Raw genomic sequence first — 20,967 nt, 5'->3', positions numbered from 1 at the left:
ATTACCAACACTTCCTGTAACAGCTCCGGCAGAGGACCAGCCTCTGGACCTTCTAGCCACGCCGACTCTGTGGTAGCGAACCATAGAGCGGCGGAAGTAGCCCATCCCCTTCCTCTCCCGGTCCAACTGCTTGGCGAAGGTTCTGGGGACTTCTTTGGCGCGGAGGATTGTGGGGTTGCTGGGCGGCCCGGGCGCGAAGCAGGGAAGAGGAGTAGCGGGCCACTGGATAAGCTTACAAGATGATGGTGAGTGGCGTCTCGCGCATCCGTCTCCATCCATTGCCATCTGGTCGGTAGCTGGCGCCGCCCGGCAAAGGCCGGTTCTTAGGACTTTCCTCTGCCTAATGACTCGGTCCTCGCCCCGACCCCTGTCTGTGGGTGACCCCGGCCCGCCGCGGCCTTGCTGGGCCCGGGCTCCGAGTAGGGCTCCTGGGCGAGGGCTTTGTGGCACTGGAGGAAAGGCTCTGATCGGGCCGGCTGGGGACTACAAGTCCCAGGGTGCTTCGGAACCCGCGAACCCGCGTTGGCAAGCTGGTTTTTGGACACCCCCCCGCCCCCCCAGAGTCACGACCCGGGTGAAATGACTGCGGATTGAGCGTGCATAACGCGGTCGACGGCCGGGCTTGGAACTTCTGGCTGCACTGGAAAATGCGAGTGTAAAGCCGGGTGCTCACTAGGACCGGCCGAGGCAGCATGGGGACCTTATGTTGAGCGGAACCCCGGATCTCAGCTATGGTCGCTCACTGCCTCCCTCCCTGCCAGCTGCTACCAAATGGAAACAGACCCTTTTGCTCGTACTTGAATTCATTCATTCACTTGTTCGTTAAGTAAAGTCATCTTTAGTGCCTACTGAATGTGCGGGGCTCCGCTGGTTGTTGCAGGTGCAACTCTTCAGCCAGAAGAATGGCTAGGGCAGATAGGCACCCTGCTTTAGACGTAGGAAGACCCGGTCTCTGACTCTGACCCTGTCTGCTACCCTAGATGTGACATTAGACAGCTTTCCTAGTTGGCCACCTAACTCTAGTTTTCGTTTTCTTAAATTAGGGCGGTTAGTGAATCTGGGAGGCTCTCTGTACCCACCCCCCCTTTCCATAGTATCCCTTTCTCCATCTCAGAGCTGCAGGTACCTTCCTTGGGTCCCAAACCTCGGTGGTCTCCGGAGTTGCTGTTGAACAGGGCCAGCTTTTAAGTGCTTGAGGCAAAACCCTAAGATACCACCTAGCAGACTAGCTAACATGCTGCTTCCTACAAGCTGGGCGCTTCATGTGTTCTCTGTACACTTGGCATTTCATGCATTCATTTTAGCCTATCAATCCAACTCAGTTCTCTGTTCTTTTCCTGCTTCCTCAGGTTCTTTCTGTCCTAGTAGATTGCAAATGGACACCTCTGAGGTGTTCATTATGCTATCAAGTGCTCCGTGAATCCTATTTGTACCCTAAAGAAGGAAGGAAGCTGGTGTTAATCTGTATACCCCCTCCCCTTCATACCTCCAGAACTGCCTTTTTCAGTCCATCTTCAACATTCCTGAAGTCATCTTCATTTTCTTTGCAGAGGCAACACGGTAGAGCAGCTGAGAGTAAGGGCCCTGGAGCTACACAGTGAATACCTAGGTTTATAACTAGCTCTGCCACTTCCTAGGTGTATGACTTTGAGCGTGCTATTTCATTGCTGGCCCTCAGTCTTCTAGAGGAGGTTAAATGAGTGAGTACCTATGAAGCCCAGCTTGTAGTAAGCAGTATGTTAGCTAGTCTGCTAGCTGGTCACTTGCTTCCTTTCTTCCCTGTAATCTTTCTGCCAAGGCTACAGTAAGTTTTGGTTGGCCTTCAAAGAATAGGATCAGAACGAAGATTCTTCTGACTGGTGATGAAACCCTTCACCAAGAGGCTCCAGACCACACCCCCTTGGGTTTTTCCTGAACTGACTCCTGCTCTGTTTCCCTGCTGTACAGGCTGTTTATATCTCTTTATTTGGGTGTTTGAAACCTCAGTCACCAAGAATTCTTCCTGCTGTTATTGAATTGGTAACTGATATTCTGGAAGCCTTCTGTGATTGGAAGAGAAGTAAAAGGGTCCCCCAAAAAGCTCAGTCCTGTTACTTTGGTACAGCTGAGCTGAGTGTATGTATGTCTTTGCCTTTGTGGTGTTGAGCGCTGCCTGCCTTGGCTTATGAACACCTGTTGTTTTGTAGAACATCAAGCTTAACAGTGCTTAATAAAAATTTCTAAGGAGGATGAAGACGATCATTAAGCTGAAATGACCAAATCTTCCATGATACCGTTGGATTACTGGATTCTGCTCTTGTTTCTTTGAGTAAAAATGTGGTAGGAAGGTAATTTCGGTACCAAAGCTCGGGTTTCCATAACAGTGTCTGCCCCCAGGGAACTGAAACAAGAGGACCCATCCTCAGTCTAGCCCTGCCACCTTTCCCTCCCCAGAGGATCTCTGTACCCAGCCTGCCATTCTGTAGGGCCTGCGAAGCAGGCAACTTGAGGACAGTGGTCAGCTGCTTCCAAGCCTTTCCTGCATTGTACTTAAGAATTCTTAGTGAATTTAGTGTCACCATACTGCTGATGATTTTCCAAAAATAAGAAGTGAGTGCCAACTTATTTCATGGCTTTTAAAAAACACTTTCAAGTGTATTTGACCCTTAAACAACTTGGGGGTTAGGGACCCCGACTCCTCAGTCAAAAATTGGCATGTGGGGAGTTCCCGTCGTGGAGCAGTGGTTAACGAATCCGACTAGGAACCATGAGGTTTCGGGTTCAATCCCTGGCCTTGCTCAGTGGGTTAAGGATCCAGCGTTGCTTTGAGCTGTGGTGTAGGTCACAGACATGGCTTGGATCCCACATTGCTGTGGCTGTGGTGTAGGCCAGTGGCTACAGCTCCAATTAGACCCCTAGCCTGGGAACCTCCATATGCCGCAGGAGTGGCCCTAGAAAAGGCAAAAAGACAAAAAAAAAATTTTTTTTTTTTGGCATATGATTTAATCAGCCTACCATCTTCAGAGTTCCTCTGTATCTGTGCATGCAGCCAACCTTGGATTGTGGAGTACTGTGGTGTTTACTATTGAAAAAATCCAGATGTGAGTGGCTCACACAGTTCAAACCCATGTTGTTCAAGGGCCACCTAATATATAACTGGTTGAATTTTCAACACCAAAGGCTTTTGTGTATTGCTTCATATGTGGCCAGATCTAGGTACTCTGCACCTTGAGATTACTGTAGTCCTTACTTTTGGGAAGTTTGTACTTTAAGATGAATGACAGTATAAATATTGTGCTCACGAAGAAGCAGGGGGAGTTCCCTGGTGGCCTAGTGGTTAAGGATCTGGCGTCACGGCTCTAGTGCAGGTTTGATTCCTGGCCCTAGGAACTTCCGTATGCCTTGGGCGTGGCCCCTCAAAAAAGAAGCAGAAGCAGGGAGAGTTATGTTCCAGATGCCCATGTTAACTGCTGTTGAGAAAACTTGAAAGAAAGGAGGTCCTGAGGAGTTGCTGGCCTGGTGGTAAGAAAGTGGTTTTGGTAGAAAGCTGGCAGTGTGGCTTTTGTAGGTGATGGTACAATTTGGAGGTAGAAGTGAGAAAAAGTTTATAAAGACATTGAATAAGTTAGCCTTGGAGAAGTGAAAGAATCTGTTGAAGTAAATAGGAAGAGATTAAGACTCTAGTTGGTTTTTGATTTAAAGTGTGCCTCCATCCAGGCCAGCGTTGGACCAGAGGTGATGCGAGGCTGCCCTGAGGAGCAATTTAGCAGGACGGGGGAGAAGGTGGGGGTCATGGGGAACATGCTTTTCCTTGTGTGAGGAACCTGCAGGAATGCCCAGAGTTTAGAGAAGCCATTTTTGGCCATCAAACCTGGATGCTTCCATGAAAAGGAAGGAATTTCTCTTCCAGCTCATGCCTGGCACTAGAGCCTCAGATTTAGGAAATTATGTGAAAAGTTTTTGTTTGTTTTCCCACACCCGAGGCGTAGAGAAGTTCCTAGCCCAGGGATCGAATGAGAGCTGCAGCTGTGGCAGTGCCAGATCCTTAACCCACTGCACTGGGCCAGGGTCCAGACCTGCACCTCTGCAGCAGAGACAACTGGTTTTGTTTTTTTGTTTGTTTTTGAGTAAAATATATGTTTGTTAGGAAAAGTTGAAAGCAAACAAAGTATCCAAGTGTCAGAACTTTCATCTCCACCACTCTTACCTGTTAGAGTTTGTTGGGCATCTTTTTATGGGTTTGCACATTATATCTTGCCTCTTTTTACCCATTTTCTATAGTTTTTTTGGGTTTTTTCCAAAGGTAAATTAGATTATGCTATTCCTCTGCTAAAAGTCTTTCCAGGAGTTCCCGTCGTGGCTCAGTGGTTAACGAATCCGACTAGAAACCATGAGGTTGCGGGTTCGATCTCTGGCCTTGCTCAGTGGGTTAAGGATCCAGCGTTGCCGTGAGCTGTGGTGTAGGTTGCAGATGTGGCTCGGATCCCGAGTTGCTGTGGCTCTGGCATAGGCCAGTGGCTACAGCTCCGATTGGACCCTTAGCCTGAGGACCTCCATATGCCTCGGGTGTGGCCCTACAAAAGACCAAAAGGAAAAAAAAAAAAAAGAACAAAATAAAAGTCTTTCCAGGGCTTCCCTTCTCTGTAGGAATAAAATCTAAACTCCTTACTATAGTTACAAGTGAGTAGTGATGTTGTTGCTGCTTGCTTGTCAGCCTTAGTGCCGTTTTCGGCTTACTCACTTCCCTCCAGAGGCACTGGCCAAAGGAGTCAAATTCTTTTAGTAATTGCCCGGTTAATATGGAGTCAATCTCATGGATTGTTAGTCTCTTCTGGTGTGTGAATTTCTGGCTTCTTATCGCTGGGCAGAGACAGCCCTGTGCTTTCCTGCTCAGATACCTGAAGTACCCCCTAGGGGTGAGCCTGGGCAGTGACTTTCAAACTTTATATTGCAGTTCACAGTAAAAAATAAATTTCAGTGCAGAGCCTAATAGCACACCCATAACTAACATAACAAGAGTTTTGAAACAGTATTTGCTTTTACTGTATTCTGTTTCACACTCAAAATTAGAAATACTGGGAAGACTGGATCTGTTTCATGAGCCCATCTCTAAAGGCAAGGCTTAGATGCAGAGAGAAAGCAGTCTTCTTTGCTAAGCTGAGGAATTTACTGTCTGTGCTAATGATTACTAGAGAAAAGTTCCCTAAGCAGACCCCTTAAAATAAGCAGATATCCCTGTCTTCCCAGAGTTTTTAAGCAAGTCTGCAGATAAAACCTCTGTAAGAATGGTGACTGCTCTGGAGACCGATGCAAAATAGAGAAAAACTCATTTATGGTATCTGGTGGGAAATTGATCCTAAGGAGTCCTTATGGAACCAGCATGAGAGATGGAAACATTGCCGTACAAGTTAGATTTGTTGTCATTTTGTGAGGCAGGACAAAGTGCTCTTTGTTTCTCTGCCTGTCCACTTCCCTACAGGCCAGCTCAACATCACTGGTAAAGCTGTCTGCCTGGGCATGTCCAGGACAACATCTGAAGCTTTTGGCACCTCATCAGTACCCCATCTATCTCTCCACAGTTAGACTATAATGCAGATAAATGGGTGTTTGCTGGAGGTGGATGAGGAGCATGGCTTGCTTCCTCCTGTGCTGTGACCTGATTCCTAAGCGCAGGGAATAGGGTCAGAAGTTGAAAAGGCTGTGCTCACTTAGCTAGGCACCAGAGAACACATTACTTGGTTTGTTCTTTTTGACTAAATCAGTGCTTTTCAGACCATTTTCTAGCACTCCTGTAGGGCATGCTGTCTCTGGAGGTAGAAGCTGTTTGAGAAGTGGATGTGGGGGAATGTGATTTAAACGGGCCTCCAAATACTTATGTTGTTTAGGGAGAAGGGAGCACATTTCCTCTCCCTCCTTGAGTTTCATGAAATGAATGATTTTTAAAACAAAAACAAAACCAGTCATTTGCTCTTCCTTCTTTAGCCCACACCCGTTATCCTGTTGAAAGAGGGGACCGATAGCTCCCAAGGCATCCCTCAGCTTGTAAGTAACATCAGTGCCTGCCAGGTGATTGCCGAGGCTGTCAGAACCACCCTGGGCCCCCGTGGCATGGACAAGCTCATTGTGGATGGCCGAGGTAAGTCTGCAGAGTTCCTCAGTCCACTGTGCGGAAGAGTAGGCTCCTCTAGAGTGTTCAGAGCTAGCAGAGTTTGGCATCAGAAATCCCATTGCTTGGAGTTCCCTTGTGGCACAGCAGGTTAAGGACCCAGTGTTCAGACTGCTTCAGATCACTGCTGTGGCAAGGGTCCCTGGCTGGGGAACTTCTGAATGCCACAAGTGCAGGAAAGAAATCCCAGTGCTTTTAAGATCTCTGAAGGATTGCTCAAGATGAAGCGATTCCGTTTCATGCACTGTCCTGAATGCTGAGCCCCCAGGGAATATACGTAGAAGAAGCCAGGCTCAGGAGCGTGTCACCTTGTAGAGAGATTTGTGATTTGTCCTAGAAACACAAAATAGAACCTGGAGTTGCCTGTGGTCACTTTCATTGTATCACATTGCTGAGACAAAATTCTCCTTTATGTTTTAGTGTATTGATTTACAAGTGAGTTGTTAGGGTATCAACTCTTAAGACTATCTAAATGGTTATTCATTCTTATTTTTTTAAATGTTTTCTACATCGAGTAAAGGCATGCTATTTGCTGTTAAAAGAAAAATCGGGAGTTCCCGTCGTGGTGCAATGGTTAACGAATCCGACTAGGAACCATGAGGTTGCGGGTTCGGTCCCTTCCCTTGCTCAGTGGGTTAATGATCCAGAGTTGCCGTGAGCTGTGGTGTAGGTTGCAGACGCGGCTCAGATCCCGCGTTGCTGTGGCTCTGGTGTAGGCCGGTGGCTACAGCTCCGATTCAACCCCTAGCCTGGGAACCTCCATATGCCGCGGGAGCGGCCCAAGAAATAGCAACAACAACAACAAAAAAGACAAAAAGACAAAAAAAAAAAAGAAAAATCGGGAGTTCTTAGTGTTTGGAAATGTGTGATTTTAGGTGGCCCTTTGTACTCAGAGCTATGTAAAAAGATCAGTTCATTCCCACCACGAGCTCCTCTGTCCCATCCCAGTAAAGTGTACATGGGCTCTAACTCCAACTAGAAGACAACTTAAGAAAAAGTCTTTACGTTTTTACTCTGTGTTTATCCCTTTCAAGGCAAAGCAACAATTTCTAATGATGGGGCCACAATTCTGAAACTCCTTGACGTTGTCCATCCTGCAGCAAAGACTTTAGTGGACATTGCCAAATCCCAGGATGCGGAGGTAGGAAAATCAAGCCTATGTGTATCAGTGGAGATTGAAACACATGTCTGCTTGCTCCTTTGTGCTCCTTCCTTTAAAACATTCTTATTTTATATCTAAAATTATAATTTCACAAGTAATAATGCATGCTCGTAAAAGTATTTAGATGGAATTGATAGTCTCTTATTTACTTATTTATTTATTTTTGGTCTTTATAGAACCTCACCTGCAGCATATGGAAGTTCCCAGGCTAGAGGTTAAATCAGAGCTACAGCTGCCAACCTGTGTCACAGCCACAACAACTCAGGATCCAGGCTGTGTCTGTGACCTACACCACAGCTCATGGCAACACTGGATCCTTAACCCACTGAGAGAGGCCAGGAGATTGCACCTGCATCCTCATGGATGCTAGTCAGATTCGTTTCTGCTGAGCCATGATGGGAACTCCTCCAGTTTACTTTTTTTTTTTTTAACCATGTTAACCTGTGCAAGTCAGCGACATTAACCCATCTGCCTCTTAAAAAACCATTTCTAGGGAGTTCCCATCATGGCAGAGTGGAAATGAATCTGACTAGCATCCATGAGGTTGCAGATTTGATCCCTGATCTCGCTCAGTGGGTTAAGGATCTGGCATTGCCTTGAGCTGTGGTGTAGGTTGCAGGAATGGCTCAGATCCTGTGTTGCTGTGGCTGTGGTGTACGCCGGCAGCTGTAGCTCTGATTAGACCCCTAGCCTGGGAACCTCCGTATGCCATGGGTGCAGCCCTAAAAAGAAAAAGGAAAAAAAAAATCATTTCTAACACTGAGGTCTTGGTAATAAATGTTGAGAGAGACAAGTTTGCATTTCAGAGTCTTACAGGTATGTCCTAAAGTTATAATGAAACATCTTTTACAACCCAGTATCCTATAAAACAGTATGGCTTATATAAAATTCAAGTGAGAAGAATCTAGATTTGATCTGTTAATGTTTTCAACAAGGGAATCCCTTTCTGTCCAGGAATTTAACAGTTTAAACCCTTCACCACAGTAAGCTTTTGTCCTCCCTAAAATCCTGTATATTGCACATAGGTGGACATAGGTGAGTTAAAAATAAATTTCTTCTTAATCAGAGGTTAGCCAGGTTCTTGGGGTTTTTGGGCATGGTGAGCAGTGGCTGATTGTGAGGTCTCAGTTCCCAGACCAAGAATTGAACTCAAGTCACACTGGTGAAAGTGCCAAATCCTAACCACTAGACCACTAGGAAACTCCCAAATTAGCCAGTTTTCTTAAAAGCTCATATTCTTTTTCTCCTTCTTTAAAAATAAGGTTTGGGGAGTTCCTGTTGGAGCTCAGGAGAACCTGGCTAGTGTCCATGGGGATGCAGGTTTGATCTCTGGCCTTGCTCAGTGGGTTAATGATCTGATGTTGCTGAAAACTGGGGCCTGGGTCGAGGACACAGCTTGGATCCCGCATTGCTGTGGCTGTGGTGTAGGCTGGCAGCTGCAGCTCTGAATCAACCCCTGGCCCGGGGAATCCCATGCCGCAAGTGCAGCCCTAAAAAGGGAAAAAAAGTAGATAAGGTGTAGGAGTTACTGCTGTGGCACAGCAGGATAAGTGGTGTCTCTGCAGGTTCCCGGCACAGTGGGTTGAGAATCCGGCATTGCCACAGGGTGGCCAAAAAAGAAAAAAAAGATACAACAATAGTAGGGTTTATTAGATCCCATCATAGAAAATTGCTTGAGTTTCCTGGTGGACCGGTAGGTTAAGGATCTGGTATTGGTCACCACTATAGCCAGGATTCAGATCCCTGTCCTGGGAACCTCTGCACACCATAGGCACAGCCAAAAAAAAAAAAAAAAATTAGCAGACTAGTAACCTCCTTATTTTGAATAGTGTTTTTTGTTTTGTTTTGTTTTGTTTGACTTTTCTAGGGTTGCTCCTGTGGCATATGGAGGTTCCCAGGCTAGGGGTCTAATCGGAGCTATAGCCACCAGTCTATGCCAGAGCCACAGCAACGTGGGATCTGAGCCGCGTCTGTGACCTACACCACAGCTCATGGCAACGCCAGATCCTTTACCCACTGAGCAAGGACAGGGATCAAACCCGCAACCTCATGGTTCCCAGTTGGATTCGTAAACCACTGCGCCACGACAGGAACTCCCTGAATAGTGTTTAAAAAATAAATACAAAGGACTTTGGCTGGGCCTTAGAGGTTTGTTTTGTAAGCTCCTATAGTATTTTTTTTCTCCTTAAAGAATATTTATCTTATACCTCTTGCTATACCATGGTTATTAGAACATGTAAGCGTGTCTTAGAAGCATGACCAAAACTGTTTTACTAATCATAGTGCCTTGTACATAATTTAAATGTTCTCAGTTAATTTACATGTATGATTTCATATTTTAGGTAAATTTGTCCAATTCAGTCCTCTTTGGAGAATAGGGCTTTTTGGGGAGTTAATTTTGTGGCCCAGGACCATTTGATGGGAATAGATACCTAACTACCAATACCTTCCTTCTATTTGTTGTAAAAAGCTATGCTTCCTGGAAAAGGCTTGGCATCCAGTTTAAATGGGTAGATTGCCTACGAATGGACTTTCAGGGCTTTATCCATGAACATGAGAAAACGCGAATTTCCTGTCATCCTCTTCTAGGTTGGTGATGGCACCACCTCAGTGACCCTGCTGGCTGCAGAGTTTCTGAAGCAGGTGAAACCCTATGTGGAAGAAGGTTTGCACCCACAGATCATCATCCGAGCTTTCCGCACTGCCACTCAGCTGGTAAGGGAGTGCTGATGAACTTGGGCGCCTTCATGTTCTCCTAGGATCCTACCTCTCCTGGGTTGCGGAGGGACTGGAAACAGGCTTCCTTGGACATTTTCTGTTTGGGGTTTTGTTTGTTTTTTGGGGCCACGCCGCAGCACATAGAGGTTCCCAGGCTAGGGGTCAAATCCGAGCTGCAGCTGTCGGCCTACACCACAGCCACAGCAACATGGAATCCGGGCCACATCTGTGACCTGCATGACAGCTCACGGCAACGCCAGATCCTTAACCCACTGAACGAGGCCAGGGACTGAACCAGCATCCTCATGGATACTAGTCAGGTTTGTTTCCTCTAAGCCACAACAGGAACTCCTTTGGACATTTTTTGAATTCTGGTCCCTAGGAATCTCAGTCGTACCATTCAGTAGCTATTGACTAGGTGTATTATTTAATCTCTTAAAGTCTCAGGTTTCCTGATGTTGACAAATTATAGGATCTCAGTGAGAGTTTCATTGGGGGTTTTTTTTGGTTTGGGGGGCTGGGGGTTGGCTGCACCTGTGGACTTTGCCAGGCCAGGGATTGAATCTTTTGAGGTACAGCAACACTGTATACTTAACCCACTGTGCTGGGTTGGGGGTCAAACCTATACCTCCCCAGCAACCTCAGCCGCTGCAGAGACAATGCCAGATCTTTAACTGGCGACACAGCGGGAACTCCCAGAGCTGTTTTTGTTTTTGTCGAGTACCTCATGGCACATCCTGAGATCTTGTTTTTATTGACCTTTGACTTTCATACTATAACCTGTAGCAAGTCAGTTCCTCTATGCCTTACCTTCTTTACTTTCTCTGTTTTGGGGTGGTGGCATTAAAAGAAGTCGTGGAGTTCCCGTTGTGGCTTAGTGGTTAACGAATCCAATTAGGTACCATGAGGTTGTGGGCTCAATCCCTGGCCTCACTCAGTGGGTTAAGGATCTGGCATTGCCGTGAGCTGTGGTGTAGGTCACAGACTCGGCTCGGATCCCGCGTTGCTGTGGCTGTGGTGTCGGCTGATGGCTACAGCTCTGATTAGAACCCTAGCCTGGGAACTTCCATATGCCGTGGGTGTGACCCTAGAAAAGACAAAAAAAATAAAATGAAGTCGTATATGAAAAGTAAGTATGAAAGAATACATTTTGAAAAAGAGAGCTTTGAAAACATACCATGTTAACATATGAGTATAATATGTATAGTATATTGTATGAAATACTTAATATGTAAAGTGCTAGAAGTTGGCATGGGTGCTTCTCATAAGCCAAAGTTTTGTCCTGATCTAGTGTCATAGTGTGCTTCCATTCATTTGTTTCAATGTGTTGCTTGCAGAGCCAGAGCTAAATCCTGGATATACCCTGATGCTTCAGTTGTAGAGTAGAAATGCCTAAGATTTGGGAGTTAACAGATTAGGAACTAGTGAGAGAGATTGGGATCCACTTCTCCTCCAGTTTGTCTTCAGCATGAGAGACTCACTCAGCTTCTGTTCTTGGCAGGCAGTTAACAAGATCAAAGAGATTGCCGTGACTGTGAAGAAGGAAGATAAAGTGTAAGTTTGGGGTGGGCTTTGTCAGAACCTTGACTTCCCATGGCCAGGTTCAATGTAGAAGTGTGCTGGAAACCCCATGTGGGCTTGAGGCTGTTTGGCTCTTGCTGGAACTTTGGCTGGGCCCATGGAGTACAAGAGAGGCTGTAGACTGTAATTTAAGAGCTGTCGCCTGTGAGGTCTTTACTGCAGTTGCCATCTGTCACTGATCATCGCCCTGAAGATAGAGAAGATGAAGTTGTTGAGGGCTGAGTCTAGAAGCTAGAATGGAAACCATTTCCACATTGTAGTAGAATCGAGTAAGAGGTGGGTGAGCAGTGAGATCCTGCTGTACAGCACAGGGAACTATATCCACTCACTTGTGGTGGAACATGATGGAGGATAATCTGAGAAAAAGAATGTGTGTGTGTGTGTGTTTGTGTGTGTGTGTGTGTGTGTATATATAACTGGGTTACCTTGCTGTACAGCAGAAATTGACAGAACATTGTAAATCAACTATAATAAAAAAAAATAGTAAATATTTAGAAAAAAATAATCAGATAAGAGGGGCTTTCAAGGCCTGATGCAGGTCCCACCCTTGTGTTCCAGGGAACAGAGGAAGCTGCTAGAGAAATGTGCCATGACTGCTCTGAGCTCCAAGCTGATCTCCCAGCAGAAAGCCTTCTTTGCTAAGATGGTAGTGGATGCAGTGATGATGCTCGATGATTTGCTGCAGCTTAAAATGATTGGAATCAAAAAGGTGCAGGGCGGAGCCCTAGAGGTAAGCCCGCTGTGGCCTCCCTAGGAGGCTCTTGCTTTTTAACATTGTCAGGCAACTTGGTGTAGGAGGAGAGGACACTCGTCGCACCGTTGCACGCGAATGCAGAGTGGAGCTGTACTCTCCACCCTGCTGTGGGAGGCTGTTGTCTCCTGTAGGGACATTTGTAATGTCTGCTAATCTGTACTTATCAGCAGAATGGAAGATTGAAGTGGCTGATTTTCAGACTGTCAATGTTCGTGTGCGAAGGGATAGAGTCAGCTGTGATAAATTATCTAAAACCCTCTCGTTAAATATGAGAAGTAGTTTTCAGTCCATTCTTCTCCAGGTGATATGGCCCTTTTATTCATTTATTTTGAATAAATGATACATAATACAAACTGAATAGAAGATCCTAAAAGAAAAAACACATGTCCCCTGTGTCACTCTTGCTTTAATTTTCGCTTATTTAAATGCAAATAGTGACATGTGGCTAGTGGCTACTTTACCGCACAGCACAACTATAACTTTGTTCTTTTTTAACACAAGAATCTGTCTAGAAACATTCTTTGATTTTGGTGTCTCTGTGCTGCTTTGGACCTTTTCTGATCCTCTGACCTGCCCTACTGCTTACTTTACTTTTCCTCAGTCTCAGCCCGAAGTGATTTGGACAGGGCGAGACCTGCTTGAAATACTGTATCCTGGCCCTTTGCTTTCTGTTCTTTGACTTCTGCCCCTCCAGACTGCATTGACATTCTGTCTCTCTCCCTCTTCTTCCTCCTGACATGGTGCAGTCAGTGGGCTGAGGTGCTCTTCATGTGGTGAAGCTGGAAGGAGTCTGGTCATCTGAGCCCCTGTCTTCTGCCCCTTCTACCACTCACGTTTCAAGCCATTCTCTATATCATGGCTTCCCAGCTTCTTCACACACTGCTTTGGTAGCAATATTCCATCTTCTCCTGGGCCTTCCTACTTCCAGAAACCTTTGAGACTGGATTGGCATTCACTAAACTAGGGATCAGAACTAATAATCTTAACTAGTGAGAAAGCCAGGGCTCCAAACCACACATGTTTTCCTCAGACTGTCCCATGTCCCTTAAATGCATGTGAAGCCCTAAGATAATTCAATATGTAGTGGTAGTAATTAACATTCTCAGGATTACCTGAAAGCTCAATGATCTGTATCTTCAGTCCTTACACTTCTAGAGCTTCACAGTCCTGGATCTCACTGCTCCTGAACTCATTACCTTGTCCTCCAAGCATATAGTATTTCCGTAGCCCTTGACATAGTTGGTATTACCACTTTTATTCAGTCACTCGGTCCAGAAGTCTAGGGCCATCTTACTCCCGGCTTCCCACAACCTGTTGGTCACCATTGTCTCATTTTACCAACCAGTTTGTATTTATTTCTTCTGTCTGCCTCTTACTAGACTGTTGTCGTGGTGATGGTCACCCTTCCTCCAGTCTTGCATCTCTTAAGTCCATTCTGTTTTTTTGTTACAGAGTAAAGTTCCCCAATTTACACTCTGTAAAGCCTTTTGGGGTTGGTCCCGCTACAGGTTAAGAGCCAGTCCTTAGCAGAGCCTTTAAGATTCTTCTAAATTGGTCCTCGCCCTCTTTTGTATCCCAGCAACTACAAATGGCTTTTCACCCTCTGATTCCACCACACTGCCTCTGCCTCTTGAGAATATCCTCTTGCTTTTTTTTTTCTCTTTGAGTAATTTTGGCTCAGCCATCTTGATTCAGCTCAGCTATCATCCCCTTTAGGAGGCTATGGATTTGAATGATGTAGCAATTGTTTGCTGATAGGCTATAGTATTGTAGGCTAGGATTGTAGATTAGTGCTGGCAGAGCGCATGTAGGTCATTGAACTGAATACACCCTTAGGGAGCGGGAAATGACTAGGGCGTTGAGTAAGAAATCTGAGACTTGAATCTAAGTCTTCTGATTGTGCTGAAGTTGCTCCCAAGTGCAGCACGCTTTCTATTATGCCCTGCTGCTAAATCCACCCCACAGCATGCTGGTGTGAAACAAGTTGTGTTTTGAGAGACTGAGATAGGGAGAAGAAGCCACAGTGATAGCTCGGAAACTGTGCAGGAAATTTCTGACCTTTGTGACCTTTTGTTTTCATCTCCTGGGAAGAGGAAGCATCTAGGCTCCAGCACACAGGTGTATCCAGGTAGGGAGGGGTATGCGTACATATGTGTAGGGAAGACTAGGAGGTGAGGGGCTGGGATCAGAGTGCGTCTTTTGGCACCTGCTTTGAGGACAGAGGACAGCCCAGATACTCCTTCATCTCTCTTTTGCGCTCGGCCTCAGTAAGCCGAATAATTTTCCTGATGCCGAAGGGACCACCAAAATGTTTTGTGTTTTTCCTAGCTTTTACGAAGACCGAAAAGTTTTGTTACAATAGTGAAATAAAAGCATGGTGAACTCAGGTTCACAGAAATGGACATGCATTAGTCCAGCACACCACTGACTTGATTCCATTTCGTGCCATTGCTGAACTGTTGAACTGTTATTTTTTTAAACAGGAGTCCCAGCTTGTAGCCGGTGTCGCATTTAAGAAGACTTTCTCTTATGCTGGGTTTGAAATGCAACCCAAAAAGTACCATAATCCAATGATTGCCCTTTTAAACGTCGAGCTCGAGCTGAAAGCTGAGAAGGATAATGCTGAAATCAGAGTCCACACTGTTGAGGTAGGTCCTACCAGCTGCCAGTGGCTTAGAAATGGGCAGCATCCTGGGCCAACCACTTGGGCCTTCGTGGCCAACTTGGGCTTGACTCTGTTTCTCAGGTATCTTATGGGCTTCTTTTTCCTCCTGTCCCCCTAAATATTGATGTCTAAATGCCATGCCCACTTCTTTTCTCACTGTCTGTTCTCTGAGTGACCTGGGCCTGAGGAGGTTGGGGTAGGGCCAACCTGCTGAAATGTTATCCTCGGGCCCCAGGGAAGGGGCTAGCAGGGGCTCTCCAGCAATAGAGTGATCCCAGTGTTTTAATTCCTCTTATTTGGGCAGATGTGGGCTCCACCTCTTCTAGACTGGCTCCCACGCTGTAGGGACAGGTGTGCTCCCATTAGTGATTTCACCAAGGCTCTCTTGGAGGTAGCAGTGTCACCCAGCTGTAATGTATTCTTGGAAAATATGTTCCTATGCAGAATGGCCTTTGGGGACAAGGTCATGTGGTTGGGAACCCCATGCGTGCAGCACCTCAGAGGAGGCTAGAACTTGGCCAGGCTAAACTATGTCTCCCACCTTGGCAAATGCCAGCTCTGGAGTAGCTCCCAGTCCCAGGGTTACTTTCTTCTTTTGTGTTTGAAAGTTTAGATGGGGAGTTCCCATCGTGGCTCAGCAGAAAGGAATCTGACTAGTATCCATGAGGACTCGGTTCGATCCCTGGCCTCTCACAGTGGGTCAGGGATCCGGCGTTGCCATAGCTGTGGTGTAGGTTGAAGACGGCTCAGATCTGGTGTTGCTGTAGCTGTGGTGTAGGCTGGCAGCTATAGCTCTGACTCGACCCCTAGTCTGGGAACGTCTGTATGCTGCGGGTGAGGTCCCAAAAAGCAAAAAAAAGAAAGTTTTATGTGATTCCTAAGGTTCCTAAGTTAACTTAGAGGGTCCTTTTTTGTTGTTGTTCTGACTGAGGAACAGTTTACTGCTGTTAATTCTCAAATCAGTATGTTTCATGGTTGGGGGGCAGTTGTATTTTAACCCACCACATACGCTAACCTGTACTCCAGAGCATCTTCATCCTTTTCTGGGCTTTCCAGGATTATCAGGCAATTGTCGATGCTGAGTGGAACATTCTCTATGACAAGTTAGAGAGGATCTATCACTCCGGAGCCAAAGTCGTCTTGTCCAAACTGCCCATTGGGGATGTGGCCACCCAGTACTTTGCTGACAGGGACATGTTCTGTGCCGGCCGAGTGCCTGAGGAGGATCTGAAGAGGACGATGATGGTAACTGAACTCTGACAGGCTGCTTCTGGGTCTCTGTGGCCCCACAGGGGTTTTCTCTTTCCACGCTGACATGCTAGAGTACACTGTGGGGTTTGGGCCTGGGGGTCATGAAACACTAGTCATTACGCAAGTGCTCAGTGTGTAAAAGTCTCGCCAAGACAATGAGGAAGTTGGATTTTTGAGGCCACCTAGCTATAGTGCTAGGATTAGTTGGATAAGCGCAAATCTTGATGCTTGTAGCCAGGTTTTCTCCCTTTCTTCCTGAGCACCTCACCACAGACGCTTTGGGTCTAAAGCACTGATCCTGCCTTCAGTTGCTGGACCCAGAGCACCCTAGTTTGGCGGGGGAGCGGTGTTGGGTGAAGCAAAGGGTCACTGTCTCCTTTTAACCTGGCTTGTTTGCCCTTCATGTGTCTTAGTTCTGTTTTGTTCACTCCTCCTGAAGAGGGAGCCTGGAAGTCAAGGATGAGAGTGGGTCATATAGTACAGAGAGCTCTGGGGCACCATGGCAGTCTAACACGGGAATTGGCTTTAAAACTGGGTGGCAGGGGAGTTCCCGGCGTGGCGCAGTGGTTAACGAATCCGACTAGGAACCATGAGGTTGCGGGTTCGGTCCCTGCCCTTGCTCAGTGGGTTAAGGATCCGGCGTTGCCGTGAGCTGTGGTGTAGGTCGCAGACGCGGCTCGGATCCTGCGTTGCTGTGGCTCTGGTGTAGGCCAGTGGCTACAGCTCTGATTTGACCCCTAGCCTGGGAACCTCCATATGCCGCGGGAGCGGCCCAAAGAAATAGCAAAAAGACAAAAAAAAAAAAAAACTGGGTGGCAGGAAGCTCGCCTCTGGCCTCGTGCGAACCTTCACTGCCAGATGATCTTGTGTTCCTCAGGCTTGCGGAGGCTCCATCCAGACCAGTGTGAATGCTCTGTCATCAGACGTGCTGGGCCGCTGCCAAGTCTTTGAAGAGACCCAGATTGGAGGCGAGAGGTGAGCCATAGGCCTGGGTTCCCTGTGTGCTTAGCTGATGGGGCCTGCCTGGGTGTGGCCTTCTGCTGTCTTCTCGGTGTGGTAATTACAGCATGAGCTACTCTTCTCAGGCCTCATCTCTTGGGCATAAAAAGTTCAGATATATAGTGTTTCAGGAGGGCAGAAGATGGAGTTGGGTCTAAAGTCTAACTCTGCAGTCTTTCTGCTCCTGTGGTGCAGCCCTAGACCTTCCCAAGAACATGTCTTTAAGGGTGGGCTTGGAGAGCCTTAGTGAGGAACAGAAGAGCAGTGCCAACTGTCAGGAGGACTTGATGAAGTCAAAACACAGGGGGTTGGCAGCCGAAAGGAGTTTACATGTATGAAAGGAGTTCACATGTATGATTTGACCCTGGGTGTAGGTACAATTTCTTCACTGGCTGCCCCAAGGCCAAGACTTGCACTATCATCCTCCGTGGTGGCGCTGAGCAGTTTATGGAGGAGACAGAGCGGTCCCTGCATGATGCCATCATGATTGTCAGGAGGGCCATCAAGGTACTAGGCTGGGGGGTTCCACCCTGCACGGCTCACTCCTCCTTCCAAGCTGAGACCCTGGATTTGTGGGGTCATTCCTTCCCTGTATAGCCTGTCCTTCCATGTGGGGCTTGTGGGCCCTGGTTCGTCTCACAGATCTTAAAGTATGATCATAAAGTCATGGCTGCCCTAAGGCCTTAGACCTGTTCTTGTGAGCAGCTGTGGAACTGATGATATTAGCCATCCCAGAGACTGTGCCCATCCCCTCAAGCTACTGGTGACCTTGAAGGTGGTCAGAAACCATAAGGTTCACCAGATTGAAGTTGAGCTGTGCTGGACCTGGGCTTCCTGGGGCTGGGGCTGAGGGAGGGAATGAGGAACCACCCTCTTTTTTTTTTTTGGTCTTTTTGCCATTTTTTGGGCTGCTCCCATGGCATATGGAGGCTCCCAGGCTAGGGGTCAAATCAGAGCTGTAGCCGCCGGCCTACACCAGAGCCACAGCAATGCAGGATCCAAGCCATATCTGCGACCTACACCACAGCTCACGGCAACGCCAGATCCTTAACCCACTGAGCAAGGCCAGGGATCGAACCCGAAACCTCATGGTTCCCAGTTGGATTCGTTAACCACTGCGCCACGACGGGAACTCGGAGGAGCCACCCTCTTTCTGGGCTAGAGTGGCCTGATTTGGCCATGCCTGGAGCTTGGCCCAAGGGACCCCTTGCATTGAGAGGTTGGGTCTCATCTCTGCAGAATGATTCAGTGGTGGCTGGGGGCGGTGCTATCGAGATGGAGCTCTCCAAGTACCTACGAGATTACTCAAGGACCATTCCAGGAAAACAGCAGTTACTGATTGGGGCCTATGCCAAGGCCTTGGAAATTATTCCACGGCAGCTCTGTGACAATGCTGGCTTTGATGCCACAAACATCCTCAACAAACTGCGGGCTCGACATGCCCAGGTGGGTTATTCCTCTCCTCGGGGTCCAGGGATTGGGTGAATGAGGCTAGGTTCTGGGAGTGTGCTGTGCTTACCCAAGCCCTGTGTGGTCAGCCCAGGTCATGGTGCTGGAACCAAACCCAGTACCAGCTGACTGCCTCCTCCAAGGTCAGGAGGAAAGCCCCAGGCCAGGGCTGGAGGTTCCTACCAAGGGTCTGATCGCTCCCCACAGTGAAATGAGAGGAACCTGGAGCCCTGTGGCCTCCTGCCTGTATGGGAACACACGCTGATTCTGTGTGCCGTGTTCCTCAGTGTGGTCGGGAAGCACCCAAGGCCCTGCTGACCACAGTCCAGCTATGGCTCACCTGGCTCCAGGTTGTGGCTTCTCTGAGGATTTAATTTGTTCCTCTCCTACTTAGCAAATATTCACTTAGAGATGTTAAATGCTTAGTGCTGTGGCAGTGAGTGGCCATGCTTCTGACTTGTGTTAGAACTTGAGGCAAGTCACTCTACCTCTTTGTGCCTCAGTTTCCTTATGTGTAAAATAGGGACTCACGGAAGCAGTGAGATAAGGACTTGGAAGTTGTTCCTCTTGAGAAGCGTGGTTTGGCTTAGTGTCCCCAGGTGACCCAGGAGGGGCCCGGAGGTCTCCTGTGGTCCACGTTTCCAAGGTTGGGAGAGAGGGAGTCTGGGCAGGGGTGGGAGGAGATGCGCTTCCAGGCGCCTCGGGGAGATGCCAGCAGGTTCAGAGGCTGAGGATTGATTCCTAACAATCCCCGCTGCTTGGAGGATGTGCAGGAGGAAATTGGAGCAGTTCTGTATGGCTTTCCCCCTTTTTCTGCCCTCTCAGGGGGGCACGTGGTATGGGGTGGACATCAACAACGAGGACATCGCTGACAACTTCGAGGCCTTTGTGTGGGAGCCCGCTATGGTGCGGATCAATGCCCTGACCGCCGCCTCTGAGGCGGCCTGCCTTATCGTGTCCGTGGACGAAACCATCAAGAACCCACGCTCCACAGTGGACGCTCCCCCGGCTGCTGGCCGGGGCCGAGGTCGTGGCCGCCCTCATTGAGGTGCACCCCGGCCCTCACACGAGCGCCCTGCAGCCTGCGCTTCTTACTCACTCTGTCTTGGTCAAATGGAATTACAAGGAAGGGCTAGTATTTGACCCTCTGTTCTCACTGAAGGTTATTTAAATAAAACTTAAGACTTAGAAGTCATCTTGCACGTTATATGGGCACAAGGGTTTTACTCATACATGTTTTGATTTCATCTCCGGATTTATGTACTCACCCAGTGGTGGGAAAGAGAACATTACCTTCCTGCCTTCAAGCTGAGTCCTCTGCAGCCTGTAGTAGTTAGTTGTTGAGGCAGCACGTGGGTCCACTCTGCGGGGTGGGGGGGCCTCCGCCCATGCGGCCCCTGGTCTGGAAGTTTGACTTAGGTTGCTTTCTCAGTCCTGGGAGCAGCTGGGAGAGGCGGAATTGCTTCCTTTTCTGTTGACATCATCTTATTCGGCTCTGGCCTCTCTGTATTCTGGAGACTCCTTAGAAGTAAGTCCATTGAGGACCTGGCTGAGGGAGCCGCCTGGTCTTCAGCTACCAATGGTCTTGGGGGGGGTCCCTCCCGCTTTTTTCTGCTAGGGGAAGTTTGGAATGAAGGGCCAGCACAAATAAGCTAACTACTTCTCATGTGATGCTAGTCCTGAGAGTTGGCCTGCAGCTAGCTGTAATTAATAGTTGTTGAAGCTAGAGGTAAATGATTTTGTCGCCTCAAGCCACTGCCTGACCCTGGGAAGTGTTTTTTTTTGTTTTGTTTTGTTTTGTTTTTTTTTAAATCTTCGGAGTTCTAGCCACTCCTGGTTAGATGGACTCAAAAGCAGAATGGGGTGGTGACAAGTCCAGACTTGGAGTTTGGCATCTCTCCTAACTTGATGATTCTTAAAAGTAAATTTTTTTTCAGCTGTTCTACCTGTAGCTGATTCAGAGTTGTGGGGCTAAGTGCTCATCTACTTGTTTGATGCTGGAGCCACACACGTTTTGTGTGTGTGTGTTTTAGATATTTCAGGAATCAAATAAGTAGGGCAACCCCGTTTTGTAAAATGGGCAGGTGGAGCCAGATCATGTGGGGTAACTTGGTCTCCATCAGGCCAAAGCCTGTTTGGCTGGCCAGACCCCCCAGGTGACCAAGCCAGTGAGGGGATGGGCCGTGGCTGCTGTCTTTCTGCAGGGCTTGCCCTTAAAGGTGGCCTCTCCTGGCTGAGAGCCA

The 20,967-nt window shown here is 47.7% G+C and overlaps 1 protein-coding gene across 2 annotated transcripts; it reads left to right on the top strand.

Moving 5' to 3' along the window:
- The first annotated feature begins 79 nt into the window (after nt 1-79).
- CCT7 (chaperonin containing TCP1 subunit 7) lies at nt 80-19,915 on the top strand. Of its 2 annotated transcripts, XM_047781772.1 has the most exons (12): nt 80-245; nt 5,962-6,115; nt 7,180-7,286; nt 9,897-10,022; nt 11,527-11,579; nt 12,165-12,336; nt 14,844-15,008; nt 16,082-16,270; nt 17,154-17,251; nt 17,650-17,782; nt 18,515-18,721; nt 19,550-19,915. In XM_047781772.1, the coding sequence occupies exons 1-12, from the start codon at nt 240-242 to the stop codon at nt 19,769-19,771; spliced, it is 1,632 nt and encodes a 543-aa protein (XP_047637728.1). In that variant the 5' UTR covers nt 80-239; the 3' UTR covers nt 19,772-19,915. The 2 variants fall into 2 exon arrangements, with proteins under 2 accessions (XP_047637728.1, XP_047637729.1); XM_047781773.1 differs by lacking the exons at nt 80-245; nt 5,962-6,115; nt 7,180-7,286; nt 11,527-11,579 and having other exon boundaries at nt 9,961-10,022.
- The last annotated feature ends 1,052 nt before the right edge of the window (nt 19,916-20,967 follow it).

This window comes from Phacochoerus africanus, chromosome 5 (assembly GCF_016906955.1).
Source record: "Phacochoerus africanus isolate WHEZ1 chromosome 5, ROS_Pafr_v1, whole genome shotgun sequence".
NCBI classification, from domain to species: Eukaryota; Metazoa; Chordata; class Mammalia; order Artiodactyla; family Suidae; genus Phacochoerus; species Phacochoerus africanus.
This window is presented reverse-complemented; position numbering and strand designations above follow the sequence as displayed.

Excerpts from the sequence above, each read along its gene's own strand:
- CCT7 (XM_047781772.1), top strand. Across the intron at positions 7,287-9,896 it reads CCAAATCCCAGGATGCGGAG|GTTGGTGATGGCACCACCTC; the intron begins GTAGGAAAATCA and ends ATCCTCTTCTAG. Across the intron at positions 15,009-16,081 it reads TCAGAGTCCACACTGTTGAG|GATTATCAGGCAATTGTCGA; the intron begins GTAGGTCCTACC and ends TGGGCTTTCCAG.